Here is a 15747-nt window from a genome sequence, read left to right as displayed (position 1 = left end):
CTACCCCCATGCCCCCTCCTCTCCCCTTCCACCCACCCTTTTGCCCTTCTAGAGTTCTTCTGTCTAATCCTCCTATGTTTCCCCTCCCAACGCCACTATGAATCAGCCTCCTTATATCAGAGAAAACATTCGGCATTTGGTTTTTTGGGATTGGCTAACTTCACTTAGCATTATATTCTCCAACTTTATCCATTTACATGCAGATCCCATGATTTTATTCTCTTTTATTGCTGAGTAATACTCCATTGTGTGTATATACCACATTTTCTTTATTTATTCATCTACTGAAGGTAAACTTTGTTTTTTTTTATTTTTATTTTTATGTGGTGCTGAGGATCCAACCCAGCACCCCGTGCATGCCAGACGAGCTCATTACCGCTTGAGTCACATCCCCAGCCCATGGGCAAACTTTTTTATGACATAAATTTTTTAAGCCATATAACCACAGAATATCTCAAGTTTGCAGTTTTTCTGAACTATATATTTTCATCACTAAATAACTTTTTTCTTTATCTTCTGTATTTCCTATACACTGGAAGTTAGAATTAAAGACTTTGTTAGATTCAGGTTGGATATTTTGGTCAAAAGTACTTGATAGATTATGGGGGGAGGGCTGTACTAATGATGGCAATTTATATTGAAACACATTAAAAAATAAAACAGATTAACAGAGAAATTGAAGATACATGATGAAGTCAGTATAGTAAAATGATTAGGTGAAAATGAGTATGATTTTCACTTACAAAATTGTATTGATGTATATTTGAAATTTTCTCAGTATTTAGATACCTCATGTCGTCACTTATCACAAGGTCTATGATGTTAAGTTATAACACTTCCCATATGTTAAGCTTGACCATTTCATTAAGGTGGGGACCATCACATCTTCATCTTACAGTTTATAAACAATCTTTAGGGTGACATTTCTTGTTTGTTGCAGTGCTTGGGATTCAACCCCATGCCTCATGCGTGCTAAGCAAGTGCTTTACCACTGAGACACATCCTCAGCCTTCTAGGGCAACATTCTGCCACTGGGTGAACATCCTGTTCTGCAACAGCCTTTTATTGGTGGTTTTAGCATTCCTTCATGATCCTTTTCTAAATTACTTCTTCCAGTGGAGGTTGTAAAATGAGATAATCTAATCTATCACTCCTTCAGCATTTATTAGCTTGAGAGTTTTTCTATAAAGAAGAGCTTTCATTTTTCAGATATTTTCTAATATCTACATACACAAGCAAACCTCTCAAAATAGATTCATTTTTGTTGTTTTTAGTGTGGGGTCAGGGAGGCACAGGGATGGGAGACAGAGTAGGTGAAAGAACAGTTTGGGTTCAAATCCTAACTCCTTTTTTTAATATATTTTTTTAATTTTTAAAATTTACTTATTTTTATGTGGTGCTGTGGATCAAACCCACTGCTAGGCAAACACTCTACCACTGAGCTACAACCCCAGCCCTCAAAATAGACTCTGCTGTTGCCACTGTCATAGGACCCAAGGCAAACACAGTCTAGGAAAAATATAATGCAAATAGTATATGTAATTTTAAATTTTCTAGTAACCACATTTCAAAAAGTAAAAATAAATAGTGAAAATTAAATTTGATAATATAACATATATAGCCAGTATGTGATCATTTCAGTATTTAATCAGTATTTTTATTTTTTAAACATTTTTTTTCTTTTACATACTTGTATACGCACACAATATAAAAATATAATTTGGCCAGTATCACTCCTCAGCACTTCCCCCTTCCTTCTCTGCTTTCTACCCTCTAGTCCTTCCTCCACTCATCCCATTTTGTTTAAAACTTGAGATTTTTTTAAAACTTGAGATTTCTCTCTTCTTTCTTTCTTTTCCTGATTCAGTATATATTTTACACATAGAGAACCTATTTTCAACCAGCTACATTTCAAGTGCTTAATTGTCATGTGTCTTGTAGTTACCACATAAAATCAGCACGGTTTTCAGATATAGTTGAAACAATACTTCAAACTTGACACTAAGCAATCTTCCCAAAAGATATCACTTCTCCCATGATTCACAGCAGAACAAGTTAGATGGAGAGGGTTTAGTTAGGTAAGCAAGGAACTGTGCCAGGTGGTGTCATGAATCTAGTCATATTCTAAACAAGGGATTGGGACCACCAGGAATTGGCGACCTCTAGGGAGACTACCAAAGGAGCTATCAGGGTGGTCTGGCATGTGTAGGGCAGAGCAATGAAGAACGTAGGAGGACAGGACTTAGAGGTCAATTGTGCCAGGCAGTCAGCCTCCACAAAAGAAGGGTTTTTTCCTATTCTTTTGGCACTTGATACAGAAGTAACATGACCTAATCATAGATGTTTAGGCTAAATTCCCACACTGAGGTTTCAGGGCTGGCTTCCAGTCTCAGGCAAAGACTAGTATGCTAGGGATAATTAATTCACTGGAAACAAGAAGGAGGACTAAGGTACAGCTCTCAGGCGCAGCAGCATTGTTGCCAACCAATCTGATAGCACTGTGGACAGAGGAAATTCTCCTTTAGAAGTGCAGGTGTTAGCACTGGGCTGATAGTGTTCTTCTAAAGCTAGGTTTTTAAAAATTGTTCTGTTTTGTTTTTAATCTTACTTCCTGTTTAAATTTACCTTGGAACAAGGTAAATTTAATCTTGGGAAATTGAAGGAAATTAGGCACTGAAATGGAGAAAATGGGAAAGGACTAAGAGGCCATGATTAGGATCTTTGTTCTTAACAGAGATGGTGCCTCCTTGTAAGAGTAAGTTCCCCTCATTGTATACATTTGTTTTGCAACAAACTGGATTACTTTATCCTTTTTAAAGGGCTTTCTATTTATTTTGTTTAAAATCCAAATCTATACGGTTCTCTTCAGTCACGTTTTCTCTAGGATATAATTTAGAGGTAGCTGAAGAGACAAGGATAGGTTTTTGTCAATTTGTAGTTTTTATTATTAAACTAAAGTAATTGAATATTAGCCACTGGAATTTAAATTTTTCTATGTATTTTCACTTTTAATGTAGGCAATAATATGTGACATATAATTCTTTCTGGATAAATGCAGGGTTTTGTTGATTTTAAAATAACCTTTAGGGCTGGGGTTATAGCTCAGTGGTAAAGCGCTTGCCTGGCATATGGGAGGCACTGGATTCGATTCTCAGCACCACATATAAATAAATAAAATAAAGGTCCATCAACAACTAAAAAAAAATATTTTTAAAAAAATAACCTCTACGCTGGGGATGTTGCTCAAGTGGTAGCGTGCTTGCCTGGCATGCGCAGAGCGCTCGGTTTGATCCTCAGCACCACATAAAAATAAAGATGTTGTATCCACTGAAAACTAAAAAAATAAATAAATATTTTTAAAAAATCTCTCTCTCTGTCTCTCTCTCTCTCTCTCTCTTAAAAAAATAACCTTTAATTTTAGCTAAAGAATAATATTGTTTGTTCTTACTCTGAATAGTTGGGAGATACTGTTATGTTTGGGTAAAGAGAACTTGAATAGGGTGAATATTTTAGCTTACCTACTCTCTGATCCATAGTTGCTTATAGTACCTCACATTCTTTGCAAGTCATTTACAGAGATGATTAGAATCCATCAAAATGTCCCTTAGTTAATAACTGGTTCAATTATGGGGTATCTGAACAACTGGATGCTATCAAACTGTAGAGCTATTTTTTAAAAAACACTTTATGAATTAAATTTATATGTGGTAATGTGAAATTCAGAAGTTAAAATAGAAAGATACAAAATGGAACATATGGTACATTAATGTTTTGTAGAGGAAACACATTTGCAGGTATGAGCTTACTGAGGTGTAGAAGCTCTCTGGGATGGTGTACTAGGGACAGTTCTGTGGGAACTGTGGACAGGAGCAGAGTGGGTGGCAGGGAGACTGTTAACTGAGTAGCCTCTTCTTATCTTTCTACATTTTATACCATGTACTTGTATAGCACATTTGAAAAATACATATAAAGTAAAATGAAAGAAAATGGAGAGAGGGAAACAACAAAAATCAAATCTTCCTTATTATTTTCAAGTTAAAACAAAGGAACCCAGGTTCATATGGTTCAGACCTAATGCTTTTAAAAAGCAGTTCGATTGAAAATAAGATGTCAGTGGTTTTTATTAATAGGTAATTCTTTTATGTCATAATTTTTTTTCTGTCCAAGCTAAGACAGCTCATGGGGGAAATGTAAATAGTATAATTCCTTTGCACTTATTATGAGGAAAAAATGCAAAATTAAAAATCACAAAACAAAAAAACTACCTTTCCTCTTTGCTTCTATAAATTTAAGCATTTAGAAAAAAATGTTTGTGTACTGTGTGCCTCTTTTTTGGCCTTAAAGCTTTTCTGTTTGTATACTGTGGGTGAAGTTCTATTTTTCAACCACTTCACTCTGGATACATTTGGATTTTCTTTTAAGGTCCTCTTTATGAGGCTTCAGCAAGAAAAAGAACAGATTGGAATTTCGGTTATTTTTACTGATAATCCAATAACTATAAGTACAGTGTAATTCTCTGAAAAACAGACCTGTCATGAGAATTTCCCAGCATAACCCAAACCCTTCCAAGGTTTATATATAAAATAGGCTGATAGAAACTAATCAGATGGATTTTATCTGTTTCTTATGAAAACATTTATAAGAAAATGCCAATTTTTAAAAGAAGCAAGTACTAAATTCAGTGTAGGTGACGTCAAAAGCCTCCTTATACCAAAATTAAGCACAATAGTCTTCTCTTGTCTAATTTAAACATTACTACAGCAGACAGGGCTTGTGGAGTACCTCTTGGCTCATGGCTCTGATTTGCATACATCTAAACAGAAAAAGTTTGCCAAGGGGCTGATTCCACAAGCATATGAAGTAAATGTGGAAACCAGAAGAAATGTCAACTCCTTCACATGTGGAATGTCAGAGCTCCTGGACACATTTATGTGATATGGGAGAAGATAAGAATTACCTTGGGAAGAACTAGTTCCTATGGATGGAGCAGTAATGGCGTGTTTGTCACCCTTCATTAGCAGATTGGTAAAGGTATATCCAGATAGAACTCTGATAAGTGAGATAAAATAGTTTAAGATAAGATAAACAAAGAAAACATTTACTAAAATTTTTAAAATCTGTCAGAAAATTATGAAAAGGCTTTTTTGTGATGGTTTTAGATTTGGTAGATGAAAGTGCATAATTTTGTTGTAATGGGAATTCAGATATAACATGTAAAGAAATAGGTAGCACACTTTTATTTCAAGGCCCTTCAGCCAGTTCAGAACTCCTCTCTTTACTCCATGGGAGTCTTGGGCTTATTTTCACTGTTCCTACAGTCTAGTTTTTGTTTTGTGGGTTTTTGTTTTGTTTTGTTTTGTCATTTTTGGGTTAACCCATTCTGGGATTATTCATTGTTCTCTATTTTAACCAAAGAAAGATAAGCAAGGATTTCTAGAAGAAACTTTGTGTTTATTGGAGTGTTTCCAGAGTGCTTCTTTTACTATTTTTAAGATCTGCTACATTAAAAAAGAAATGGAGCAGGGGGCAAAAATCTTAAAAAGCAGTGTGTGGTATATTATTAAGTATGCTTACAAGTTCGAGATTATTCAGTTTCTACCTTCTGTGTATAAATCATCTTAATTTCTTTCAAAGTAATCAGAATTACTTCTCACCTCCCTCTTTTCCTCTCTCCCTCTTTCCTTTTCCTTACTAATTTTATTTTATTTAAATTTCCTTCTTATGGAAAATCTAGATTATACAGAAAATTATTTTTAAAGCTTAATAATATTAACAATAAAACTCCAGTACCAAGAAAGAACCATTATTATTGGCTTTTTTCCTTCAACCTGTGGATTAAGCTAAGATTCTTTGAGTTCTTCATTCTGTTAGTATGCATCTCCCTTTCTGCTTACCTAAGAGAGCATGCCACAATTTCGGATATAGCCTTCCAGTCAGAATTCACTGGTTATGCCCCTCTCATCACCCTCTAACACTCTAAACCTTTGCCAAAGGCCAGGCCTTGGACTGAGAGGACCCATTGCCTTATCCAGTCTCTTTCTGCCTCCAGCTTGACCAGCATGGCTGTTTTCAACTGTTTGGGTCTAGCTGCAGAATAAAATATTAATTAGGTAGATTCCAAAGCTCTTACTATGTTTTTAGTCCCTGCTTTCTTTAGGAAAAGTAACAAAACCAAGACTTTGAAACCCTCCAGCTCCCTAATTCCTTTTTAAAAAATGATTAATTAATTAATTAATTAATTTAGTTGTAGATGGACACAATATATTTATTTATTTTTATGTGGTGCTGGGGATTGAACCCAGCGCCTCACACATGCACCAGGTGCTCTACCACTGAGCCACAGCCCCAGCCTTCCCTATTTCTTTTTATTTTTAAACTTTAACTTTGAATTAGACCTAACCAAATCTCCAGGTTATTTTGACAGAAAAAGGGTTCCCTTTTTCCTGAGCTGTTAAAAAGGATTTCAGTTTTGTTTCAGAGTAGATAGGCCAAGAATGTGGGTAAGCCAGTGGTCAGCAAAATTCCTGAAAAGGGCCAGATTATAGACATTTTAGGCTTTAGGGCCCTGTGATCTCTGTGACAGCTGCACAGATCTGCTGTTACAATGCAAAAACAGCCATAGACAATGTTTAAATGAGCAAACTTGACCATATTTGAGTAAAACTTTATTTATTTATTTTTTATTATTATTATTTTTAAATATTTATTTATTTTTTTTAGTTTTCGGCGGACACAACATCTTTGTATGTGGTGCTGAGGATCGAACCCAGGCCGCACGCATGCCAGGCGAGCGTGCTACCGCTTGAGCCACATCCCCAGCCCGTAAAACTTTATTTAAAAAACAGGTAGTGGGCCCTAGTTTGCCAGCTCTTTAAGCCATGACTCTCTAAAGCATTGTATGATGACACACAGATCACTTGAGAAAAAAAGTATTTACATCACATATGATAAGCCATTGTATATGTACTAAGGGCTGCCACACACAACTATAAAAATATTCAGATGATATTCAAATCTATTGGCCACAACAGAAAAGAATGATAGATTTGACTGCATAAAAATTAAAGTCACAAAGTATACAGTAAGTAAAGATAAAAGACAAATAACAAACTAGAGAAAATAATTGTCATCTATATTAACTACCAACTTATATGGTTTTTGCATACCAATAAGATGAATTATGCAAAAGAAAAAGAGACACAAGATATGTACTAGTCAAAAAACAGGAAAAGATGCTCACTCTTATAAGTAGTGAAATCTGTGTCTTAAAGAGACTTTTTTTTTTTGCTGTCAAATGTAGACATTTGAATAAATAATATGCATAATATTCAGTGTGTTGAGGGATGTAGGGAAATAAACAACTGGATATGGTTATGATGATTTGTATTATCTATTATTATACACAGAGTACCTATGATTTATCAGCTTAACAAAACAAATATTTCTTTTCTTAGTTTCTGTAGATCAGGAAACAGGAGTAGCCGAACTGGGTGGTTCAGGCACAGGATTCTCAAGAGGTTTCAGGCAAGCTGTCAACCATGGCTACAGTCATTGGGAATGGATGATCCACTTTCAAGGAGGCTCACATGGATATTCTAGCCCCCAGTTTCTTAGTGCCCATTAGGCAGAGACTGTAGTTCTTCAGGGGGCTTACCATCCAGCATTTATTTATTTTTTTAGTTGTAAATGGACACAATATATTTATTTATTTATTTTTATGTGGTGCTGTGGATACCTGGCAGCTTGTTTTCCTTGAGTGAATAAAGAGATCAGCCAAGACATATCATACACAGTGCTTTCTAGAATCGTTGAGATAACATACCATTTTAAACATGCTGTTGGTCACAGAGTAATCATGGTACAGTATGAGAAGGCCCTAAAAAGGATGAGTAGTAGGAGGCAAGAGTCCTCAGGGACTTGGAGGTTGGCTGCTACAGGAAATCTGGGACTTTGTTTCTCTGTCAGCTGGTTATAGAGTTTTCCATATGATTTCTGCTGAGTCTAGAGTGGGAAGATATCTTTTTTCCCTCTAGCATGTGGGTGGAGCGGCAGGAGTACCTGGGGATTGACTGGGCATTTTTCACCTCATTGTGGTCTCTCCACAACTAGTGTGTATTTTTTTACATCAGAGTCTCAGGCTGGTCATACTTCTTGAAGGGTAACGATGCCAGATTCCAGAAGACCCAAGCAGAGGCTACACAAATTTCTATGATCTAGCCTTGAATTTTTTCCATATTCTTCATCAACAATATATTTATAGTACTAGCCCAGATTTAAGAGCATGATTACAAGGTGATGTGACCTATTATAAAGACCCATCTTTGGAACTCTCCCAGGAAGTTATGATTGTAAGAAATGATGCTGGCTTATTCTAAAGTGGTAGCAGTGCAGATAATTAAAAAATTGGTCTGACACTGGAAAAATTTTGAAATAAAATTGATAGAATTTACCTGGGAATTGAATATGTAGTATGTGGGGGAAATATAAGTTGAATGAATCTAAGATTTTTGAGCTGAGCAATTTGAAGAATGCAGGTCTCCTTACTGATATGAGAAAAACTGTAGGACAGGAAATTTGAAAAGGCAAATCCAGATTGACTAAAATCCTAAGTATCTGTGTAAGAAAATACATATGAAGATGTAGCCATTAGGAAGGAGGTTGAGCTGGGCACAGAGATGCATACCTGTGGTTTCACCTACTTGGGAAGCTGAGACAGGATGGCTTGATCCAAGAACTTTACAACAAACAAGTCTACAGTAAATCTCTGTGTACTGAAATCGGAATGCTATTCGTGGTTATTACTTGGAAGGTGTGATAAGTGAAGCGTAATTCCTCTTATGAAGAAATATATATATTAAAAATTAATGTTTTAATATATTTATCAATATTTACATAAAACCCATAAGTTCTAACCTGTCATTGAAGGGCTCTATTAAGAATTTGGATTAAACCACAGGCCAAGGGAATTTTTTGAAGGCCTTCCATCAGAGGAGTGATATCATAATTATGCTTTGGGAAGATGAATTTTTAACAGTGTGAGAAGTGAAAGAAGAGTTGGGAGCCAGGGATTGTACTCTGTGGAAGCATACCAAGCTCTATTCACAGTCTGTGAACTAAATCCATGGAGGTCAGAGACTGTGGCTTTCCTTGTTTTATTCTAGCTTCAAACCTAGAGCAGTGGTGAATGAGTGAATAAGTGCATCATCATCACATTTCAAGCTATTGAGAAAGGTCTTGTCTAAATTAACAGACTATCTCAATTGTAGATTTTTATCAAAATTCTATTACATTATGTGGTAACAGAATAAAGTATTAATAGGTGGTAAATCTACTGATTTAATTAGTAGACTAGATGTCTACTGTATTTCCTTTGCTGCTGTATTTGACTTAAAAAAAGAGAGAGAGAGAAAGAGTTTATGACAGGATTATTTCATCTTTTACCTGAATATATTGTGTAAGGGATCCTAAGCCTTTTAAATGGCAATGATAATTTCTAATCATCTAGAGTATATGAATCAAAAAGATAACAAGTATCAAGCAGGAATTTCAAGAGAGGTTTTTCAGAGGAAGTAATGTTCTATAAGGAATTAGATTTCATGCTTTGTTTTTTAAAAATGCCATCAAATAGTCAAATGACTTAGTGGGATTGGGGGATGACACTTTAAAATAACTAGAGATGGACTTTTTATTGTTTAGTGCAAAAATGCAATATTGAAATTTTTTTAAAAATATGTTTTAGTTGTAGATGGACACAATAACTTTATTTATCTTTATGTATTGCTGTGGATTGAACTCAGTGCCTTGCTCATGCTAGGTGAGTGCTCTACCGCTGAACCACAATCCTAGCCCCAATATTGGAATTTTTAAGGAAGAGCTTTTTTCTTCTTCAGATTTTTGTTTTGGTCAAGTTTTTAAACAAAAAATCAATTTTTTAAATTACATATATTAATTGCATCGGCCTACAAGTTTCCATGGAGGAACAAACTTTATTACACATGAAGTTCATTGTTTTTGCTTTCATGACATATTGGTCATATTGGTTATAATAAGTTGCAAGATATTTGCTGAAAATGTCTTGTTTATTTCAGGGGCTACATTGAGTATGAGACCAGCCCCCATTCCAATAGAGGACCCGGAATGGAGACAAACTCCTCCCCCAGTCTCTGCCACATCTGGGACCTTCCGACTCCGACGAGGGAGTCGATTTACCTGGAGGAAGGAGTGCCTAGCTGTCATGGAAAGGTATGTGTCTCCTTTTCCAATGAGAAGTTTCCAGAAATCAGGAAAGAAGTAAACTTTTGCATGGATTAGGACCGTTTTCATTTCCAGTAAGTAATTTGGGAGCTCAGTTCTAATTCAGAGAGTATTTTGGAGTATTATAAATGCTGGGTTATTAAAATAAGATGTTTGGGTTTGGGGGGTTTTTTTAGTTGTCAATGAACCTTTATTTTACTTATTTGTTTATATGTGGTGCTGAGAATCAAACCCAGTGCCTCATACCTGCCAGTCAAACACTCTACCACTGAGCCCCAACCTCAGCCCTAAACTAAGATGATTTTTAGCATTGACAATTCATAAAGCTAGAGTTAGCATCTATCAGTTTATTTTATATATAATTTAATAGTGCCCTCAGTAATTTAAGATACTTTAGAAGAAATATTTGAGTTTAGATATTTGTATGATATTTTGGAAAAACTATTCAAGTCATTTTTATCAAAAATGTTGAATATAGGAGTCAATTAAGATTTAACTTTCTTCAATGAGGAGGAAGATCTAAGTGAGCTTAGTTCCACAGGTTACAAAATACTTGTTTAATAATTTATCCTTTTACTTTAGCACCCAGCACCTAAGATCTTTTTTGACCTTCATTTTCCTGCCTGAAATGTTTGTTATATTTAGCATAGATCTTATGGCATAATTATCCTTTTAGTCACCTGCTTATAAGTGATGTCTATAGAATTTTATTTTTATGGAGAAGTTTATACATAGTAGGGTCATAATTTCCCAGCTGTACATTTTACCCATATATAATCTGACCAGTAGAGTGGTATACTAGACAGAGCACTTGACTCAAGAGTTAGAAGACCTGAAACCTGATTAACTTTGGGTCACAAATTCTGAACTGTGACTTGCTCATCCTCAAAATGAAATTTTTTAGTAACCAATAAATTATGTAAGACTTTTGCCATCTTTCTTCTTGCTTACTTTATGAGTATTTCCCAGACTATAAAACTTAAAATGCTGAAATTCAGACCATATTTTTGTTTCTGTGATATAGATGAAATAAATAGATTTGCTAAGAAGAGGGCTGGATCAGTATCCAAAATGAAACTATAGATTATTCATTGGTGTTAATATTTCTTTCTTTGCTCTATTGTAGATAAGAGTATAAGCAATTGATTAAATAATGAATCCTTATACGCTTGAGTGGTTAAAGTGAAAGATGGAGGCTTAATTTTTCTGGAGACCTGACATTTTACATTCTATGCCATTTTCTCATCTGGAAATTTTGATTTTTTTTTTTTTTTTCAAAATTTCTTTGGAACTTACCATAGCAGATGGGAATTAAAATTGTATCTAACTTAAATTATTTGTAATATTGTGTATTTTTCTCTGGGTAACACAATAAGATGTGATATCAGTCTCTAACTGGTGTAAGTTCTACTTTCATGAAGATACTACCATATGCTTTTATCACATGATGTCAGTATGAGAAATAAGTTTAAAAGTTGATAACTTTAAAAATGATAGAGAATTGAACCTCAAAGAATTTTGAGTTCCTTAATTTTTTTCCCCAAAGCACAACTTGTTAGATTTACACTGATTAAATTTCAATTAAAAATATACTGAACACTTATTCTGTGCAAGCCTTTCATTTAATTTTAATTTACACTTTTTAACTTGAGTTTTAATTAATAACTGTTTTTAATCCAAGAGTTGGTCATCTTTGGTTTGATTTTATCTGATTGGCACAACTAGAGAAAGAAGATATTGTTCATTCTAATAGTTGCACAAATGCAGAAAGCCTTTCAAGTCACTTTGTATCAATAGTACAGAAGGCTCACAATATGATTTTCATTTTTTGAAAATAGAACTTTTCCTAAAATGGAATATAAATTTCCCTAGTCTTATAGTGACACATAGTTTTTGCCTAGACTAAATGAGTAGATATGCACAAACTATAAAACCAGCAAATAAGCCTCACTCAAATATGTTAGTATAAGAGTAAAGCAAAAAATGATTCTGTCCCTCACGCCATACACCAAGATAAATTTCAAATGAATTTGAGAAAAAGTTAAAAATATATATAAAAAGAATTAAACATGGGTGATTCCTCCATATCCTGGGAATGGGAAAATTGTTTTCTATCACTTAGAATCCAAAAGCAATAATGGAAATGTTTAATATATATATATATATATATATATACTAAAAGAAAAACTTTGGGGGCAAAAATTGAGCAACACTTAAAAGACAAGTTGGAAAACGCTTTTGCAGCTTTTATCATCTTAGTATGAAAAGAAGAATTAGTTATTAATCTTTGAGAGAGAAGATTAATAACTATGGAAAAATGGACTAAAGTTATCAGGAGAAAAATGACAAATATATGCAAATGGCTAAAACCTAGGAACCAGATACTTAACTTATAATAAGAGAAATTCATCGAGATGCCATTCCTCACCTGTCACATTGGCAAAAATCCAAAAGTTTGGCGATCTTTTCTGTTGATTGGCCTGTAGAAAAATGGCATTCTCTTACATTGCACGTAGAAATACAAAATGGAACAACCTTGCATGGGGGAGAATTTGGCATTATCAAGGAAATTTACCTATGGATTTGCACTTTCGCTCTATTGGTAGAAAATCATCTCAAATACATTGACAAAAATATGAAAAGGCAACAACACTGTAATAATATGAAAATACTGAAGATAACCTATATGTCTCTTGGTAGTGGGATGGACAAATAAATGACAGTACATCCATATGTTGCATGTCAAGGCTCATAGTAAAATGCTAGGCAGAGACAAAGACAAAGGAATGAAGACAGTATTTATACAGGGATCTCTAGGTTGTAGTTTTATTTTTATTAAAAAGGCAGGTTTAGGCCTGGGTTTGTGGCTGAGTGGTAGAGTGCTTGCCTAGCATACATGAGGCTCTGGGTTCAATCCTCAGCACCACATAAAAATAAAATAAAGATATTGTGTCTACCTAAAAAACTAAAAAATAATTTTTTTTTTTAAAAAAAAGCAGATTTAGCTGCATAGCATAGGCTTTCATTTATGTACTTGCTTATACCTGTTTTTAATGGAGGAATATACCATAAAGCAAAATTATTACCAAAAGAAAAGAGAAAAACAGATGAGAGAAGATAGAAGTAGAAGCTAGAAATCACTGAAAATATCTTGTTTTGACCTTGTAACTGTGTAAGTATTTTACATAATTAAAAATCAAAATTAAATTGAAATGGGGGAGGAAATCCTTAAGAAAATAACTAAAATGAAAGAAAGATGGTTGACTAAACAATCAGGTATTATTTTAAATCCCTTTACAACATAGTAATTTTATTACACTTCCTAAGTGGGTTATAGCTTTGAGAGTAAAAGCAACTCCAAAAAATTCTTACAGGGACTAATTTTGGTAAAGTTAAGTATTGTTATCCAAATACTATTTTTATAATTAGATAGGTATAGTTACAGATGTAGATGTAAATAAAACAATCAAATTAATATTATTAGGAACCAAAATTTTCAGTGTAAGAGAAACAACATAGAAATACAAAATAAAAAGAATTAAATTTTTTAAAAAATTAATACTTTATGTGTATATGTGTGTATAGAAAGAAGTTTATTGCAAATGTACTTTAAAAAAAAAAAAAAGCCTTACTGAGATAAAATTTACTCTTTTTTTCCCCCCTTGCAGTGCTGGGATTAGACTAAGGGCCTCACACACATGCTAGGCATGTGCTGTATCACTGATCTATATCCTCAGCCCTACAGTTAAGCTATTTAACACATTAATTTAAGTGGTTTTTAGTATACTTACAGAGTTATGCAACCATTTCTTACAGAATATTTTTATCAATCCCAAATAAACTTTGGATCCAGGATAAACTTTCCTTTTCTCCCACATCCTCCCACCCTTGCATAACATTAATCTTTCTATGTAGATTTACCTATTCTGGACATTGCAGTTTTTATGAATGAATCATATTCTGTGGTTTTTTGATGACTCATTTCTTTCAGTTAGAAATATTGGTACCAGGTGGGCTGGTGTTGTGGCTCAGTGGTAGCGTGCTCGCCTAGCATACATGAGACACTGGGTTCGATCTTCAGCACCACATAAAAATAAAGACAATAAAGTCCATCAACAACTAAAAATATATAAAAAAAGAAAGAAAGAAAAGAAACATTGGTACTAGGAATTGAACCCAGTGTGCTTTGCCACTGAGTTATGTCCCCAGTTTTCTTATTTTTTTAGTTTTGAGATAGAGTCCATAAATTGCTGAGGTTGGGCTTGAACTTGGTGATCCTCCTGTCTTAGCCTCTCAATTGCTGGGATTACAGGCATATGTCATCATACCCAGCAACATAGTATTTTCAAGATCTGTTCATGTTATACCATATGTTTTCTATTGCATTTCCTTTTATTGCTAAATAATATTCAATATGGGTAATATTTTATTTGCCCATTCATCAATTGATGAGCACTTGGGTTTTTGTGTTTTTTTTCTACTTTTTGTCTATTAGGAATATTGTTGCTACTTAGAATTTGTGTACTATTAGAATTGCTGAGTCATATACTCTGCATTTAGCTTTCTGAGGACTGCCAAATTTTTTAAAGAGTTTATATTTATACCATTTTACATTCTACCCAGCTCTGAATGAGGGTTACCACTTCTCACTAACAACTGTTATTATCTGTCTTTTGTGGTATAGCTTTCTTTCAGTGGGGTTGAAGTATGGTATATTATTGCAGTTTTAATTGTGTTTCCTTGATAAATGATGTTAAGCATCTTTTCATGTGATTATTGGCCATTTATGCATTATATCTTCTTTTAAGAAATGTCTGTTTAGATTCTTTGCCTTTTGTTTCTAAATGGGATTGTCTTATATTGAATGGTTCTTTATATGTCCTAGGTATAAGTACCTTAACCAGTAAGTGATTTGCAAATATTTTCTCCTTCTATGGGTTTTTTTTATACATTGTTGATAGTGTTCTTTGAGATCCCCAAGTTTTTAATTCTGATGAAGTGCGGTTTATTTTTTCTTTAATTGCTTGTGTTTTTAGCGTTATATATAAGAAGGCCTTGCCTAAACCAAGGTCATCAAGATGCAGTCTTATTTTCTTCTAACAGTTTTAGGTCTTTGATCCTTTTTGAGTTAATATTTGTATGTGATGTAAGGATGGGGATCCAACCATATTCCTTTTGTGTGTGGATATCCCAGCAGTCTTGAAAAATCCATTTTCCCATTGATCAGTCTTGGTACTCTTATCAAAAATCACTTGTTTGTTGACTGGAGTATAGCTCAGTAGTAGAGTGCTTATCTAACATACAAAAGGCCCTAGGTTTGATTCTCAACAACACACACAACACACACACACACACACACACACACACACCGGTCAACTGTAAATATGAAGGTATACTTCCTTTAATTCTGTTCCATTGTCTAGACACACATACCACATTGTCAAGATTAATGTAGCATTGCAATAAAATTAGAAATTGGGAAATAGGAGTTCT

The 15747-nt window shown here is 34.2% G+C and overlaps 1 protein-coding gene across 1 annotated transcript in view; it reads left to right on the top strand.

Annotated features, from left to right (window-relative positions):
- Positions 1–15747, top strand: part of Hmbox1 (homeobox containing 1) — a 101454-nt gene that overhangs the window by 58999 nt on the left and 26708 nt on the right. Inside the window, exon 5 of the mRNA XM_048801466.1 lies at positions 10089–10242. Coding sequence (XP_048657423.1) covers positions 10089–10242 — 154 coding nt within the window. The remainder of the gene's footprint in view (positions 1–10088; positions 10243–15747) is intronic.

The sequence above is a fragment of the Marmota marmota genome, unplaced genomic scaffold (assembly GCF_001458135.2).
Source record: "Marmota marmota marmota unplaced genomic scaffold, marMar, whole genome shotgun sequence".
Classification (NCBI taxonomy): Eukaryota; Metazoa; Chordata; class Mammalia; order Rodentia; family Sciuridae; genus Marmota; species Marmota marmota.
This window is presented reverse-complemented; position numbering and strand designations above follow the sequence as displayed.